Raw genomic sequence first — 18,690 nt, forward strand, 5'->3', positions numbered from 1 at the left:
GGTTTGCTCTCTCTGTGTTGTCCTTCTATCAGCAGACAAAAAGCAGGCCTTTGGCGTGTCAGCAGGTCTGTTGGGTTGGGTGCTGTTTTAATCATGTTATTGCTGTGTTTTGACTGTATTTTAATGCTTTATTATTGTTTTAATCATTTTATTTACGATTGTAAGCTGCCCTGAGTGCCATTTATCTAGATAGAAAGTCAGGATATAAATCAATCAATCAATCAATCAAATAACATATAGGAAAACACATTGTTGTTGTTCAGTTGTTAAATCATGTCCGACTCTTCATGACCCCATGGACCATAGCACGCCAGGCCTTCCTGTCCTCCGCTCTCTCCCGGAGTGTGCTCAGGTTCATAGGAAAACACATATCTCAGTGTGAACCAGCAGGATCAAACTTTGGTTTCATATTCTTGCTTGATCTCAAACAATAGTTCAGACAGACCACTGCTTCAGAGTTTGGATGTCATGGGGAGCTTTGATCAGTTTAAATTTGAAAGTGGAAGCTTTTGATCTCCTCCTCTGGTCTCCAATACAGGAGAGTTGAGCACATAAGTCTAAGCTTAATGCAAGTTCATTCACACAGTGAGAAATTACATATGAACCAAGCCTGCTTATGGCATCCTTTATCAGGGTCTATGCATTTGTTTGTTAATTTTAAGAATAATATATGTCCAGTAGGTACAACCCATCCATACTATATACAGTACTACGAGCAAATCTTTCATGACTGAATCTATGCTCAGTCCATGCAGTCATTTAATGGAAAAGTAGGAATCACAAAAATCAGAATGTGTGCATATGGGCTGACAAATACATTCCCTATGAAACCCATTACACAATAAACTTGTTGGCAGGCCTATTCATACATCAGTATCACAGGATGATGCGACCCAGGTCTGTATTGCTAATGTATTGAAATGCTGGCCCTCCCATTAACCCTCCAGGGAGGCGGTTGCAGCAAAAATTTGAAGGCTCTTGTGGCACCTTAGAAACTACCATTTATTGTGGCCTTGTGTGCTAGTGCCTATTTCATCAGATGCACTAAGGGCGCAATCTTATGCATGTTTAGACAGAGAAAAGGCCTACAACTCCCAGCATGCCTCAGCCAGCATTGCTGGCTGGGGCATGCTGGGAGTTGTAGGCCTTTTCTCTGTCTAAACATGCATAGGATTGCGCCCTTAGTGCAGTTGGCTTTTCTAAACCTTCTCTCTCTCCTCTGACAAACATTAACTTTGCAAACGCTGGGTCCAAAAGGCCATGAAATGCAAAAGATATTGTAGATCTATGATGTTATTATGCAAAGCTCTAAAGCACACAAGATGGGACGGTGAGCATTCACAATAACAGCATTGATGGGTAGGTGTGGATGGATCTCTCTGTTTTTGGTTTTTACAAAACCCCAAACACAGATTTTTAGAGCTTCCTGAAGCAAAAGTTTGTTCTGTCCCATCTCTGCATCTGTTTATTTATTTTCTTTAATAAAAGACCAGGTGAATGTTCTTAGACATCTTTTTTTGTATGCATTCCTCTCATATGCATTTTTATGAATTTCTCCTAATGCATACAAGAAATGCATACAAAAAGACATACATTAAGGGAAATGTTAAAAAATACGCACACATTCGCACAAATGCATACAATAGGAGAAATGCATATTAAAATCCATATATTAGAAAAAATGTGCACAAGGATGCATACATTTTGTACACATTCTCCTAATGTATACATTTGTGTGCACAGTTTTCACAAATGTACATATATGCATCTTTTAGTTGGAGAAATGCATGGTAAAATTCAGAGAAGTGCAAAAACTGGAGTAGAACTTATGTTCTGGTCCAGGAATTCTTTCAGGAAGTGCAAATTAGGTTGTTTGTGAACTAAACGCCCTACCCCCATGTCCGGCTTGCCTGGCTGTGGGGGGTGGGGTGAGAAGACGTTGCGGGTTCCCATTGGGCATTCCCTGTGGCACCACTGTGAAGGGGAGGGGCCTGAGAGGCTTTTTATGTTCTGCGCCTCTCCCAATCTGTCTCTTGCTCGGCCGCTGGGCATGTAGCATGCACTCTGCAGCCATGAATAGGAGGGGCGGCCACTGTGGCCTGATTGGTGGCCATGGGGTCCTCCTGGGCCGAGGATTGGCCAGGTATTTGGCACATGCTCCGTGGCCTCATCGGCAGGGGCAGCGGCACTTCTCCACTCCAGCCGGGATCGGCCAGAGTTCCTGCCGCTGGAGGAAGCTGGAAGCATGGTTAGCATGTGCTCCCCAGCCTGAGGAGCAGCAGCATTGCTGGTGAGGGATTGGTCGGCGGCAGCTGCAGCATGATCAGTGGCAGCAGCGGTGTGTCCTGTCTTTAGCCAGGATCGGCCGAGGTTCCTGCTGCCACTGCGGCAGCTTGCTGTGATCAGTGGCAGCAGCAGATTTCCGGTGCCAGCGGGCGGCCCCTTCCTCCATCAGGAGCAATGGCTCCTTTGCTGCTGCCAGCAGTCGATTGGCTGCTATCTGTGGCAGCGGCCCCGTTCTTCCAGGGGCCAGGTTCAGCCTGAGTTTCTGCTGCGGCAGCGATCTGGAGCTGACGACGGCAGCATCAGCGGCTGCTCCTTCACCAACAGGTCTTCTGCAGCCATTTGAGCTGCATGGGCCCTAGGAAGACGGGGGAGGGGCAATCCCAGTTAGGGCCCCCCGGGTGGCCTCGCCCCTGTGACTCTTCCTGGGGGGGGGACTGTCTGCTTCTGGGGCTTGAGACACCCCTTTCCTCCCTGGTATCCTGTGGAAGCCCCCCCCCCCGCCTAGCTTAAGTTTCAGACTGGGGCCTTTGAGCACTTCATAAAGCCCCTGTTTTGTAGGGATGTACGAAAGTCACTTACCTGGTCCCGCAGCTTGCTTCGCAGTGGGGGGGAGGCGCTTCGCTGCTCCCCCCGAAGTTCAGGCCAGGGAGGAGGCTTCCCGCCTCGCCCGGCCAAAATTCAGGCCGGGGGGGGAGGCTTCCCACCTCGCCCAGCCGAAATTCAGGCCGGGGAGAAGCGCCCCGTCTCCCCGGCCGCGAACTTCAAAAGAAAAAAAAAAAAGCCCCGTGATAGGCTGCATAACGATTTACATAGCCTATCATGGCTAGATCTGCAAAGTCAGCCATGATAGGCTACATTAATCGTCACGTAGCCTATCACAGGGGCATTTTTTTTTTAACTTTTCTTGTAATGGCGGTGGCGGCAGCCGGTCGAAAGACCGGCTGCCGCTCCCACCCCTGACGAAGACCTGCCAAACCGCCGGGACCCGCCGCTGGGAGCGACATTCGTGAAAGGTAAGTCTCATCCCGGGGGGGCGGGGGGGTGGAGAATTTCTCCCCGAACCTTCGGAGGACCAAATGCGTTGGCACTCAGCCCCCCGAAGTTTCGGGGAGAAATTCTCCCCCATCCCTACTGTTTTGTTAAAGAAGGTCTGAGGCTCGATCCCCAGCTTCCCTGGGTAGGGCGTGGTGAGAATCTTGCCTGACACCCTGGTAGAGCTAGGGATGTCAGAGAATTTCTCCACGAATCTCGGGGAGGCCGAATGCCAGCGCATTTGGCCCCCCGAAATTGGTGGAGAAACGGTCTGCCCCCCCGCCCCCCCGGGATGGGACTTACCTTTCCCAAATGTCCCTGGCGGCGGCGGTGCGGCGGCGGTTCAGCGGCGGTGGCTACGGCGGCCGGTCTTCCGACCAGCTGCCGCCGCCATTTCCAAATTAAAAAAAAAAGTGATAGGCTACGTAAAGATTTATGTAGCCTATCATGGCTGACTGCAGGGACGCAAACGGCGGCAGCTATGGCCACCGCCATTTGCGTCCCGGAAGGACAGGAGTCACGGCCGGAGGGACGAAGCGCCTCCCCCCTGGCCAGAATTTGGGGGGGGAGGGACGGGGCGCCTCCCCCCCGCGAATCAACTTTCAGGTTCAGGTAAGTGACTTTCGTACATCCCTAGGTAGAGCCATTGCCAACCCCTGTACAGGGAGACCGGTAGCTCTGTGGGCTTGGGGTTCTTCTGTTTTCACACCTCCCAGGCAGCTTAGAGTGCCAGCTTGGTGCAGTGGTTAAAGTGCTATACTGGGACTGGGAGATATGGGTTCTAGTCCCCACTCTGCCGTGAAGCTTACTGGGTGACTTTGGGCCAATCCCTGGCCCTCTGCCTAACCTGCCTCACTGGGTTGTTGTAAGGGTTGTTCCTCATTCATTTTGTGGGGCAGCAACTTTAACATTTGCTCCAAGGGCATGGTCTGGAGGAACAGGAGGCTTCTGCTTTGCTGAAACAAAGCAGGGGCAGGCCTGGTCTGTAATTGTATGGGGTCACCTGCATCCCATGTACATGCATAAGTATAGAATTATTTTCCATGTGGATTTGAAGGGGTTCCAGGTGGCAAGGCCTGTACCAAGACCCCGCCCTCTTTCCTTTTGTTTGTATTTCACTACCTTTGAGATGGGTAGGTTGTTCTACGTGGGCCAAGTCCCCCACTGTGTATAGGATGTCCCACAGGAAAGGGCAAGCAGGGGAGGGGGCAATGCACCATGCCCACTTGCCAACAGGCACTGGAGAAGGCATGATTCTTCCTCTGACGATGAGGCCCAGCCAGTCTTACCTTAAACTGTGCTAGATTGAAGGCGGTGGAAAAAGACTAAGGGATGGTGCTCGCCCCCTTTGTCCATTTAAAATGCAGTGGGAGCAACAGGCCCAAAACAAACTTCAAGATAGACCCAGAGTAGCTTATTGTTTTTTGTTGCAGGCAGCATGCTTGGTCACGATCAAAGCTTCCTCCAGCATGGTTCCACCACAGGTTATGGGCCCATTCCTTCTGCAGCTCTTGAAGGATCAAGTCATCTGGTGCCATTAGCATGTCCGGATGCCATCAAGCCTCCTCCAGCTCAGCTCGTATTCCGAGTTTGAGATCTACAGCTCTCATAGGACCAAGCCATTCCATGTCATTTGGTATAGTATGTGGTTGAGTGACATCTGAGCTGGCTTGCAGCCCTCTATGCCAATTACGGACTCAGGGCACTTTGGTATTATTAAATCTTCTATAGTTTTATTCCACCTAGTGCCAGGTTAACTTTACTGTTAGTGTCACAGGATTAATCCCCTCCCCTGCACCTCCCCTCCCCCTCCCTCCCACCTCCCCTCCCCTGGCAAAACCATTCCAGGCTATTTATACCTTTGCCACAGTAAATCCAGATTTAGGTGCGAAGGCTCTTGTGCTTGCATGACCTGTGATTACTTGTACACATTACATGGGGCTGGGTTAGAGATGGGGTGCATGTGCCCTTGCCCATTTGTACAATCCCATTTAACCTTAAGGAAGGAGGTCCTGCTTGTTATGGTCTGTAGAGATAGAATTCCAATGCTGTCTACTGCCAGTTAGCAAAGATGTTTTGGAGGAGGGAGTGGGTAGATGTTCTCCTCCCCCATCCGGTGAATGAGAAGTACTGGAACAAGGCCTTAGTGTCGATACAGGGACAGGGTGGCTGGCATGGTATAATAGCCCTATCCAAAGGGGCCCTCCCCAGTTGGGTCCGGGCACCTCATATGTCTTTGTAGTGGTTCCATGGCAGGCAGATACAGTGTGCTTTGTAATTTGCATCTTAGAAAGGTTCAGGTTTCATTCCAGGGCTAGTGTAAGGCCCACTTTTTTCCTGAATCAGAGATTTATCTACTACAGTAGGTTTGTTTGTTTGTTTATTTATTTATTTATCAAATTTCTTAATTGGTTGCATTTATATTTAAGGATACAGTATGCAGGTTGTTAAGTCTGTATGTGGCCTTGTTTGTTCTTATTCTTTCTGTGAGCACCTTCAGATTGATAGTGCCTACAAGATGCTGGGAGGGTGATGCAGGTTGACCTATACAGAGGCTCTCATGATGTCACACTTCATTCCCTTTAGGGAGTGGCAGAGTCCTTTTCACCAACATAGCTTCTGTCCTGTGCCAGGCTTTGGCGGAGGGTGTGTTGTACCACAAATGTTAGGCTCCCTCACCATTGAGTTACATCCCCCCCCCAGGGGATTTTGGTGGAGTTTTAATCTTCTGGTGATTACCAGTGTTTCCTTTTCGGGAATAGGGATGGCGGAGAATTTCTCCATGAATCTCGGAATGTCACCCCCGAAATTGGCGGTGAAATTCTCCGCCCCCCCGCCCCCCTCCCTGGGATGGGACTTACCTCCCTCTAATGTCCCTCTCGGCAGCGGGTCCCGGTGGCATTTCGGCGGCGTTTCGGCAGGGGCGGGGGCGGCGGCTGGTCTTCCAACTGGCTGCCGCCATTACAAAGTGAATTTTTTAAAAAAAAAAAACCACACACCCGTGATAGGCTACATAACGATTTACGTAGCCTATCACGGCTAGATTTCCAAAGTCAGCCGTGATAGGCTACGTAAATCGTTATGTAGCCTATCACGGGTGTGTGTTTTTTTTAAAAAAAAAATCACTTTTTTATTTTGTGGCCGGGGAGACGGGGAGCTTCTCCCCGGCCTGAATTTCGGCCGGGCGAGGTGGGGTGCCTCCCCCCCCGGCCTGAATTTCAGCCGGGCGAGGTGGGGCGCCTCCCCCCCGGCCTGAACTTCGGAGGGAGAACTGAAGCACCTCCCCCCCACCACGAAGCAAGCTGCGGGACCAGGTAAGTGACTTTTGTACATCCCTATTGGGAACACGAGTTCATTCAAGGCAGAGCTGCAGATGTACTATGATGCCTCTAGTGGGCTGGGTTTTAGGGTCAGCTTATAGGATCATTGGGTGTGTAGTGCCATGCCCAATGGTTGCCCTCTTATGTTTTGAGATCCCGTTATTCGAACTTCTCTTATACATGGTATTTCCTATGAGGTCCGATTCAAGGCTCTATGTCCGTTCTTCAATTCATTGTGTGTGAAGGGCAGGCCTCCATTCATTCAAACACAGTCCTCCCACACTCCGATCATTATGGATCAGGTAGTAGTACTGAATTTGCACCATCTCCTGAGTAATATCTGTTTCTCTTGAGGCATATAAACAACAGGTTGAACGCCAGTGCCAACATTTTGTCTAATACCTAGATGGCGGCACTTCCAGAGACCATGCTAAGTGTCATGGAGTGTCATGTATTAGGGTAAGCCATGCTGCACTTCATAGCTCACAGGATAAGGGCCTTCTATACGTGGGTCGATTGGGAGCCCTGGGATTTTGCTCCCACATTCGGCTGCAGCAGTTGCAGCCTTCCCAGTAAGTTTACAGTTATGGTCATGTGTCCATTCCTAAAGTGTGGGACTTCACTGATCAGCATCTCTTTTCTTGTCCTTACTGTTATTTTCCTTTAGATCAATGGAATGGACGTGAACTCGTGCATGTGCGTGCTCATGTCTGGACCCAGCATGGAGTTATGGGCTCGTTGGCGGGCTTATAGGTCAGGCTGCAGATCCCAGAGCAGACTGTTCCAGTGTGCATATGTTAGTGGGTTGACAGGCGCAGCATGTAGTGAGAGCGCCTCCTTCCCACTCTATTCCATTATGGGCTGGTGCGTGTTCCCCCTAGGGGTGTCAGAGAAATCTGCTGCAGATTCAAATGAGGCTGGATTCTTTGGAATCTAGCCTCAGGAATCTGCAGCGAATCGGGACCACTTACCTCTGCTCCAGAAGGACTGGAGGTGGAACGGCACCCGGCTGCTTCTTGCCAGCCAGAGCCGTTCACCTCATCCCTGTTCCTGTCAATTGCCATGTCTTTTTTTAAAAAAAAAAGGTGATCAGGAGGATGTGCCCATAGACCTATACGCAAAATGGACACATAGACTTATATGCAATATTCATGATTCTATATACATATAAGTCTATGGCACATCCTCCCGATCGCCTTTTTTTTTTTTTTTTAAGACATGGCAATTGGCAGGGACAGGGAGGAGGTGAATGGCTCTGGCTGGCAGGAGGGAAGGTAAGCAACCCCCAAGCCAGTCCCCCCCCCCGAATCCGAGTGGAGTGGAGCTTCTCTGGAGGATTCCTGGGGGGGGGAGGAATGGATTGCCTCCCCCCCCCAGGGATTCCCCAATAGAACAGACAGTGGGGAATCTGTACACCCCTAGTTCCCCCACAGGTTCTGGTGCTGCATCTAGGAGGGAACAACCTGTTGGTGGGAAAGGCAAGAACCTTTCCCAGGTCATACGGCACAGTTGGCCAGTGATGATGATCATCAGTCCTGCCTGCTTCCTCAAATTAATTGGAGGAATGTGTGGAATTTGAGAGTCATGGAAAGGGCGCATCAGAAAGTGAACCAGGAGATGGCATTCGGCTATATCAGAATAGCGATGGGATCATCTCTCATCTGGAAATTATTCGGATATGGGTGGAGCCTTACAGACAGGACCTGCCTGATTTGGTAATGACAAAGTGTTGTTGGATCAGCTAAGGGGCCAGCGAGAAGTCCTTTAGCACACGAGGAGGAGTGAGTATAAGCAGTAGGCTTGTCACTCCCAGCGGCCACTAGGATACAGGCTTCTGTGCATGACATACCATCCAGGGCAGGGCCAGGATGTCGCCTGCATCTGCAGACTCCTGGCGATCTCCTTCCCCAGATATACATTATCACACCGGAGGTTAGGGCCATTACTGTGCATGACTGTTACTAAGCTGGCATTGAGTACTCTCAGTCTAGGAAATCTGATTAAGGACACATTCTTTCAGCATTGGGGCTGCTCCTACAGTCGTGTCTTCAGGTTTTGGCACTGGATCAAGTGAAGGCGATGGCCAAGTGGCACTCCAAGGCCTTCAGGTCTTAAGTGTGGGCTTTTCCTTGATGCCAAGGTACTGCCACTTCCCTTTTGCCACCTACTGTTCTCCTTTATCTCCTTTAGATTGATGGAATGGACGTGAACCCGTGCATATGCTCATGTGGTCACAGCACGGTGTTCGGGGATGGTCGGTGGTCTTATGTCAAGCTGTGGATCCTAGCTCGGACTGTCCCAGTGCGCCCGTGTTCAGAGGCTTGGCAGACATGGTATGCACTGAGAGTGCCTCTCCACTCCATTCCATCAACATGATGTGCAAGTTCTCTTGCAGGTTTTGGTGCTGCATCTAGGGGGGAATGACCTGGCTGTGTGAAGGCAAGGACCTCATTCTGCAGACCTTGGCCAATTCCGAGTTATCTGGCACCATGTGCTGGGGATAACTACAATTGGTCTTGTGTGTTCACAAGAATGAAGTGCGGGATGTTCTGACCCAGAAGGCCATGGAAAGGGCTCGTCAGACAGTGGAATGGGAAATAGCCTTCACCTTCAGGCTATACAAGCACGGTGATGGGATCATCACTCTCCAAGAAATCACCTGGACAAGGAGGGTGCTTTACAGACAGGATGGTGTGCACCTGTCTGATGCAGGAATTGACATATTTCTGTCCAATCTGCAAAGGGGCCTGCGGGAAGTTCTTCTGTGCTGTGGGGGGAGTTTGACAAGCAATAGGTTTGTCACTCCCAGAGGCAGCTAGGACAGGCAAAAGAGAACGAGCTTAGGGATGGTGAGCATTCAGAGGCACCTTATGGTGACAGGTGATGCCTGAGGCCTCCTGAATGGGTTTCGCAGCTCGGCGGGGGGATACAGGTTGCCTGGGAGACCGACTCACCTCACTCACCCAGGAGCTTGGCGGCCCGGGAGGGGTTGACAGGGGAAGGTCTACCTCCCCCATAAGGGGCAGTCCAGAAGGGTGGTGAGGCTGTCACGCCACCCCTCAGGCTGGGTATGTTTTCACCCATAAAAGTGCCAGCTACCTGCTGGTACAGTCAGTGTTCGTCCTAGGTTTTCCCCTTTGCAGATATTTCAATAAATGTGGCTCAATTTCAATCCAAGCTATCATTGTCTGTCTCTTCACTAGCCCGTCTCTGCTCGCAAATGACTTTTTTCCCCCATGCCTACTAACAGGTATTAGCACAATCATCCTAAGTTTGCTGTGCTATTTAACACACATGTACTGGGAAAGTAATCAATGGCCCCAAGTAAGACCTAAGTGACCAAAGATCAACTATGCTGGTAAGTTCTATTTCAGCAGTATCGTACTAGAGTTTTCTTTTAAAGAATTTTTGTTGTTGAAGAATGTTAACATTCAAGAAACTAATTTTATGATGGAAAACATGTTCTGTTCAGGATATAATTCACAGAAACAGTGCTCTTGAAGTAAAACATGGCCAGTAGAAGATCAGTAAACACATGCTACCACTGGGTTCTGGATGGATCATCTCTTCTTTCCCATCTCCTGTCGCTATGCTTTACTGCTATCCAAAACAAAAGGGCCTGGTAAGGTCCTATTATATGTGACAATGAAAATGAAATGAAGGCATTTACCTGTGTCAGTTCATTGCTGTCCACAAGACCATTGTTGTCTGAATCATAATATTTAAACATCTGATCCACCAATAATTTCTTCAAAGCCATTTTATCTTCAACACTTCTTTCTCTTGTTTGCAGCATGTATCTTCTGTTTTGTAGATCCAGCAGAAAATTTTTCATCTTGTTGTAGTCAATGGACTTACAGTTGTCCCCTGCCAAGATAAGGACATATTTAAGGTTATTTGAATTAGCCTTTTAAAATAGTTTTTCAAGAAGGACAGGTCAATGGTTCCTGTTAGCAAAAGTATTACAGCTGAGTTCTGACCCTTAAGCATGTCTTCATATGCCCAAACCAATAGTGACATAGCAAAAATAGTGACATAGGGAAAAAAGGAAGATGGTTGCCATCATAGATTTTAAAATTTGATTGGGATTTTTAGAAATGCCCCCAAACTGGGATGTGCCCAAATCTGAGATGCCAAGTCAGCACTTCAGCACATACCTAGAGATAATAGTCGTTTTCTAGAACAATTTGGGGATTAGTTGAGAATATACATACCAATAATAAACATAAATGTTGGTAGACAGAATGTAAAGCAATCTAACTGCATCCACACCTAAAGGGTTAAACAGTTTAGGGCACAATCTTATGCAAGTTTCGACAGAAAAAAGTCCTACAACTCCCAGTATGCCCCAGCCAGCGATACCTGGTTGAGGCATGCTGGAAGTTGTAGGACTTTTTTCTGTCTAAACCTGCATAGGATTGCAACCTTAAACTCAGTTGATGAAAAGCATGAGCAAAACAAAAACAAAAAAAATTCAAATTCAGTTTGAGAGAAAAGTGAAAGTTCCATTGAACTTACTCAATGAGAGTTCAATTTTCTGCTTTAAAATGTCAATACAATTACCTAGGTAATCATTATGTATGTGAGTTTTACTCACAGAATTCAATCACTTCCTAATGATGACATTTTTCATATGTCTTTGAAAATAATTTCAGTTCTAAAGTATGAAGAATGGGTCAATTACAGGAATTAATAAGGCTCACTAAACAGAGGTAGAAGGGAGATAGAGAAAACTGTCACCATCAACATGTCAAGCTTCTTTCAGATAAAGTACGTTACATGGAAGGGGGGGGATCTTAATTAAAAGCCATCACTTACATCCATGATTTATTTAAAAATAGCAATTAAGTTCATACAGAGAAATGTATGGCAAATTAATGTTGGTATACAGACAACATGGTTCTTCAGATGAAATGACTCACACTGATTAGTGAACACTCTTGTACACTTGGTTCCACTAAACAGATAACAGGTCATGGCTATTTCAAAGGTCATGTACAAGCCTGAATTTCCAGCTGTTGAGGAAGGGGTGTGGGCTAGGGTATGTCCCATCTGCTAGAAGAACAGTGCACATGAACTCAAGGAAGCAGGCATGACAGATCTATTATGTCACACCCACTTCAGTCAGGATGAGTTCAGTGCAGCAACTGTAGAAAGTTCTTAACTTCATGGTGCTATACCTCCTTTATCGGGGCACAAGAAAAGATGTGGTATTCCAAAAAAAAAAAAGCCTATTTCCTACCTTGTCATCCTGCCCTGCTATTCCCAACATAAAAGAAAGAGCAAGAGATTCCACCTCTTTGGAATCTTCTCTCCATCACTCTTCCCAACACACACATTTCACTGTAGATCAGAGGACCAATCTGGTATATATTACCAAGACCTGGGTGGGCTAATTGGGAGGGATTCGTCTGTTTCAGCTATGCTGTCCTGCAGACCCAGTACAGCACTAAGATAGAAGAAAGGGTCACAGATGGAGGTTGCTGTGGTTGCTGTGGATCACTTCTGATTGAGGTTTAGATTCACCTCCTATTGAGACCTTTCACTTCTCTAAGGGTGGGGTAGGCATATTACAGAATCATGGATTCCAGTGGATTCTGGAGGGCTCTGGGGGATTTTTCTGCTGGAGTGCCTGGCACTCCTGCCAAAACTGTTGGTTACTCTATGGAATGCAGAGATGACTCGAGAAGTTGACACCAGGGACTTGGGCAGTTGACACTAGGGATGAGAAATTCATTTCAGTTTGTTTTTGATCAGGATTCACCAAATTCGCACCTTCCAGACCAAACATGGACTTGCACACAATATGCGGTTGAAGTCCATACATTTCCAAACTTGCAATGTGATTCACAGACCTCAAAAATGTGTTCAACAGCATGCATGCATTTATAAAATGTGCATGAAAGAATGTTTATTTCTGAAAAAAATTGTGCAATACACTTTAATCAGTGGAAGAAGAATGCATACATTTCAGAGATGCACACAACTGATGTGTACATTTGGAAAACTGCACAAAAATATTCACAGATTTTTAGGGATGGCGGAGAATTTCTCCACGAATCTCCGGGAGGCCGAATGCCAACGCAGCTCACAGCTCACAGCTGACACTTGAGCCTCCATGGACAGCTGGGAGTCTAAAATGACCCCCAGGCTGCGGACCTGGTCTTTCAAGGGTAGCCGTACCCCATTCAACACCAGCTCAACATCCCCCTCTTGTCTCCCACCAAAACAACCTCCTCTTGTCTCCCACCAAAAGTACCTCCATCTTGTCAGGGTTCAGCTTCAGCGTATTCCTCCCCATCCAGCCACTCACCATCTCCAGACATTTGGACATGGATTCGATGGCCAACCTTGGTGAAGATTTGAATGAGAGGTAGAGCTGCATGTCATCCATATTGATGACACCACACCCCAAACCTCCTAATGATAGCCCCCAGCGGCTTCACATAGATGTTAAATAGCATCGGGGAGAGGATGGAACCCTGTGGCACCCCACAAGTGACCAGCCACGGGTCTGAAACCTCCTCTCCCAGTGCTACCCTCTGGTACCTGCTGGAGAGGAAGGACCGGAACCACCGCAATACGGTGTCTCCAATGCCCAACCCCTCCAGGCAGTCCAGGAGGATACCATGGTCAATGGTATCAAAAGCCACTGAGAAGTCGAGGAGAACCTCTCAGGTTGATGGCCTGCTGAAATCTGGGTTGGGGGTAGTATGGAGGAACCCTTGGTAGTACAGTGTGACATGTTTGTGAGGTACTTCGAAGATGACGTTGCTCTCATCTGCCATGACTTGGACTCCACAGATAGTGAAGTCCCATCTGTAAAGGTGTCCAACTGGTCTAGTTTCATTGGATGATTTTTTTAATTATTATTGTGACCTAAAGATATGGACTAGGGATGTACAGAAGTCTTACCTGGCTCTGCGCCAGGCAATCTGCAGTGGGGGGGGAGGCGCTCCATCCCTCCCCCCGGAATCCTCCCTGGCCAGCTCCGCAGAGCTGCCAGCCGGGGCCGGCCACAGCCGAAGTTCTGGCCGCAGCCGGGCTGTTGTGGCCACAAATGGCGGCCGTCATAACGGCTGCCATTTGCATCTTTGCAGTCAGCCATGATAAGCTACGTAAGTATTTACAGCCTATCATTGCAAAGAGCAGGGGCGCAAATGGCATAGCGGCCACCATTTGTGTCTCTGCTCTTTGCCATGATAGGCTACGTAAATACTTACATAGCCTATCATGGCTGACTCCAAGGACGCAAATGGTGGCCGCTATGACAGCCGCCATTTGCAGGCACAGCAGCCCAGCAGCGGCCAGCCGGGAGACCAGCTGGAGCTGCTGCCATCGCCGCATCCTCCACCAGGTAAGCTCCATCCCGGGGGGATTCCGTGGGGTGGCAGGGGGGTGGAGGCTGTTCCACCACGGATTCTGGGGGCCTGGATTCTAAAGAATCCAGCCTCACTGGAGTCCGTGGCAGAATTCTCTAACATCCCTAATATGGACATGGTGGTTGGCCAAGTCCATAGACACACATGTGCTTGATGCTTGCCTTTCATGGTTTATTACATCTAATAGGGAGGGGATGTCTAGCTGGATCAAGGAAGTTGTAAATTCCTCCTTGAGTGATAGTGGCCTCTGTAATGGAGGCTGTAATCACAGGCCGCACCTGAAGAAACCTAACCTGGACCTAGAAGATGTTAACAACTATAGGCTGGTTGCCACCATCCCCTTTCTGAGCCAAGGTGCTGGAGTTTGCCAGCCAGCTTCAGACACTTGTAAATGAAACTGATTATCCAGATCCATTTCAATTGGGCCTGACTACAGTTAACCATGCTCTGGACTGGTAGCCTTTTGGGGATAATTACTGCATTGTATTTTATATATGAGGCTGCCTTTGAAAATGGTCCAGAAACTTCAGCTTGTTCAAATTAGGGCAGAAAGATTGTTTACAGGGACTGGATGATGCAATCACATTATGACAGTGCTTTGTAATATGCACATGCTGGTATTAACCTTTAAAGCCCTAAATGGCTTGGAGGCCAGGTTACCTGAAGGATGGTCTCCTCCCATATATACCTACCCCCAGTCCACCCTAAGATCATTTTTACAGACTCTCTTCCAGATGCCAATGCCAAATGAGATAAGGTAGGAGGCTGGCTACTGAGGAGAGGGCCTTTTCAGTGGTGCCACCCCAGCTGTGAAATACCAGGTGAAGACCTTTTAATTCTCCCAGACATTTCAGTGCTTCAAAAAATTTTGAATTATTTTTAAAACAGTGCTTGTGCTTTTTAGATTTTAGTGCTACCTCTGATTGTTGTTGTTGTTGTTGTTGTTGTTATGAACTTGCAAAACAAAACCAGCAACTCTGAGGGAGACTATCGCAACAGAACTCTTCAGAACTATGGTGTCATCAGAATACTCCTGAAAGTTACAGTGCTTCCTCCATAATTGTTTTAGTCCTTCTCTGCATGTAAAGCATACTTATGAATTTGTTTTTGTTTTAAAATAGTTGGGTAGAACATTAGGTCACTCTGTTTTACAGAGAATAAAAAGATATTTGAAATAATTGGTTTACAGAATGTGAAACACTAATTGAAATGCTTGCTTTCCACAAATCCAACTACATGTCATAAATAAGAGACAAGTGACTGGAGAAAGAGCTTCCACAGGTATGGCTTCCTCTGGAGTCTGGTGCCTACACTGCTATCTTTCAGGTGCCAAGTGAACATTTTTGAACGGGGGGTGGAGTCCCAGCAATGTAAACCTTTTACATTGCTGATGTTGTTGTATCCAGCTTCCCTGGATCCAACCAATTCAGTTTCTAGAGCATCTGTTAAAAACCTATTAGACAAGCTGGCAACTTTTAAGCATACTATTTTTATGGAGTTGTTTGGAGCATTCCAGTAAGATAATAGCAGTAATTTCCTTCAGCGTGTACCTGTTCATTGCACTCTGCACATCACCCTGCTTTTGAATTACAATTCTAGTCATGTTAGTAAAGAAGCCACCCAGCATGTTTTCCATCTCAGTCAGAAACCTATACAAATGAAGTCAATATTTAAACAACTTGCCTGAAAGCCTATCATTATGCTCATGATGTACAATAATGGAAACTAGACTAAACTGTCTAGATTGGGGGGGGGGAGTTTTGAGCTAGATCATCTGCAATTTATACAGATACAATTTCATTCTCCATCTTCAAAAGTCAGGGAGCAATCCTAATCAAGATACTCTCCTGCTTTCCTGCTATCTCCCACCGTCGATATGTCTGTATTCCTTTGACCCCAAATAGATGTCCCTCCCTCCCTCCCTCCCTCCCTCCCTCCCTCCCTCCCTCCCTCCCTCCTTTCTTTCTTTCTTTCTTTCTTTCTTTCTGTACGTCACTTGTATAGCATGGAAATAATGTTCAGCTTCCCAGGGAAAACAACATACATACTCACTCATACTAATTTTACAGATTCCCAGAAGAGCTGTATTATTTTAGTCTGGGTCCACATGACAAACCAACCAAAATTAATGTATCTAGCTTTAGGAGCAAAATTAAGGGAGAGGTGATAAAATGTTTTTTTCATTGATGTTCTGATGACTAATAGGAAACCCCCCCCCCCCACAATCCAGTTATTTAGGGAGAAAACAATGAATGCAATCCATAATGCATAAAGCATACTTGTCTCACTGGAATTGTTAGGATTGAGGGTCTGACAAGTCTCCTTGTGATATAAGTGTGCTTTCTGTGGGTTGTGTACAATAACATGATTTATTGTACTGCTGTTAATTTGCCAACATTTTACTAGTGGTATACTATTCAGTAATAAGTATCTACTTGAAAGTGCTTTATTAGAGAAGGGTGGATAACCTTTTTCTTTTGAACAGAGGGCTGAATTGGTGGCTGGACAACATGGGTGGGTGGAAACAGGACACATGGGAACACACACTCACCTTCCCCTCCTCTCATATACACACACTTACCCTTCTCCTCTCATCCATATATAAACACACACACACACACACACACACTTTCCCCCTGTAGACACATGTTGATACCCTGCACACACAAAAAACACTATTTTGAATGGGTGGATATCGTAGTGCACCAAAAGTTCTGATTGCCCATCTAAAGATCGATATCTGAGCTGGAAAAGTTATAGAACAGGAAAGCCAAAATGATCAAGTGGCTGAAGCATCTTCTGTACAAAGAAAGGCTAAGTAAGGCATTAGGGCCTCTGTTATTTAATGTTTTGGTTAAGGAAACAGTGCAAACTAAAAAGGACCATGAATGGTATAGAGACAATGGAGAGGAAAAATGCAATATGTTCCAGACAGACAAAAGAAAGTACTCTTTCATGCAATGCATAAAACACATTTATGGAATCCGTTGCCAGAAAATGTAAAGTCATGAAGGGTAAGTCTAGCTATTAGCAATGACAGCTATATAGCACCTTCAAGTTCAGAAGCATTATAGCTCCAAATAATATCAGCTGCCGGTGGGCAAACAATAGAGAAGGGATGTTGCTTTCACGGAGGTGTCCCAGAAGCATCTGATTGGTCATTGTTGGAAACAAATACATTGTTGGAAACAAATGGATCTATGATCTGATTCAGCAAGACTCCACAATTGTCTCCTCTTCACCATCATCTGGAAATCACCACCTAAGTCCCACATCCTGGGGGCTGCTCTTTGTGTCTGGGGGTGGGGGAGAAAGCTCAAACCTCTTTTTTGTGCAACCAGAATCGTACTGTCCCAGTCACAACCCAGCCATGGCCCAGGCCTTGCAACAGGAGCCAATCAGCTGAGCCAGGTGGTTCTTGAGGGCAGGTCCTTGGAGCAGACTAGACAGAGAACCTTTTCCCCCTGGAAATGGCTCTTGGGCCATGAATAGATGGCTTTGGCAATGCCATCAGTGACTTGGCCTCACAAACTCTGTGAGCTGTGACCAATAAAGTTTGTGGCCATTTGTCACAACGCAGTTTGTCTGCTGTGTAATTATTGCACATATGCCTCCCTTCCCCCACTCTACACTGCTGAAACAAGTTAGCATTCCAAAATATACTTATTTAAAGAAAATATTGTATGGATACTTATGAATCTACATTACAGAATCTTTTATCTTATACCCAAGCTTATGGTAATATAGTGTAATAATGTAGAACAGGAAAGGCAGCAGATATCTTTAATACAAATGAACTATAAATAATATATTTACCTACAAAGTATGTTTCTATGAAGTCTTCTCATTTACACTTTCATTATATTCACAGGCAGAACTTTGCCCTAGACTAATACCCATTATAGGACATCAGGAATGGAATGGACCGCTGGAGGGGTTTTATATAGACCTCTCAAAACATCATTATTTCAATATTCTATTTAAGTTAGGTACATACTTAGTAAAAAGATAATAACTCACATGCTCTATATTTCTATGAGGCTTCCATAACTACGGGACATATAATTTGGCCCGTATGCGAGTGCATGTATGTATGTAGAACTAGCAAATAGAATGAGAATGAGAACATTTTCTAGGCACTTGGATGTGCCTCTTTTGTTACTGTCCTCTCTTCTTTCACTGTTAAAAACCTTGGAATTTCATTTAGAACTGTAGCCTATATTTCCTCTCTTTCAAGTCCCTCATTCCTCTCCAATTTACATAGACAGAAGTAATAGAGATGAAAATAAAATATAAAGTTGGCATTGACCTGAATCTGAGGTGCACTTTCAAGGTTCTCACAGCTGCATAGGAGCTACTTATTCATGAGGCACTTCATAACTGGGAGAATGTTTAAATGACTGACCCAAATGTATGGTGCTGATTTTATGGGTCTCTCACATAGAAAGACTCCCATGCAGTCACACTGTCTTGGATTTGGAGGAAAAGGAAAAAAAAATAAAAAAGGTTTCTCATTTCTAAATGGGATGAGGATAATTACTGGAGAAGTTTCTAATTCACCTCCATCAAAGCATTTTTAAAGTACAAGCACAACGCAACTGGAAATAGTTCATAAGTAATAATTAAGAACTTGAAGATATAAATACATGAAATTATTAAATGCAATTGGT

At 46.4% G+C, this 18,690-nt stretch overlaps 1 protein-coding gene across 1 annotated transcript in view; it reads right to left on the reverse strand.

The window, feature by feature from the left end:
• Positions 1-18,690, reverse strand: part of FSTL5 (follistatin like 5) — a 683,196-nt gene that overhangs the window by 273,504 nt on the left and 391,002 nt on the right. Inside the window, exon 5 of the mRNA XM_084856378.1 lies at positions 10,309-10,505. Coding sequence (XP_084712504.1) covers positions 10,309-10,505 — 197 coding nt within the window. The remainder of the gene's footprint in view (positions 1-10,308; positions 10,506-18,690) is intronic.

This window comes from Heloderma suspectum, chromosome 5 (genome assembly GCF_057233095.1).
Source record: "Heloderma suspectum isolate Gila_16-S chromosome 5, 16-S_ref, whole genome shotgun sequence".
Lineage (NCBI taxonomy): Eukaryota > Metazoa > Chordata > Lepidosauria > Squamata > Helodermatidae > Heloderma > Heloderma suspectum.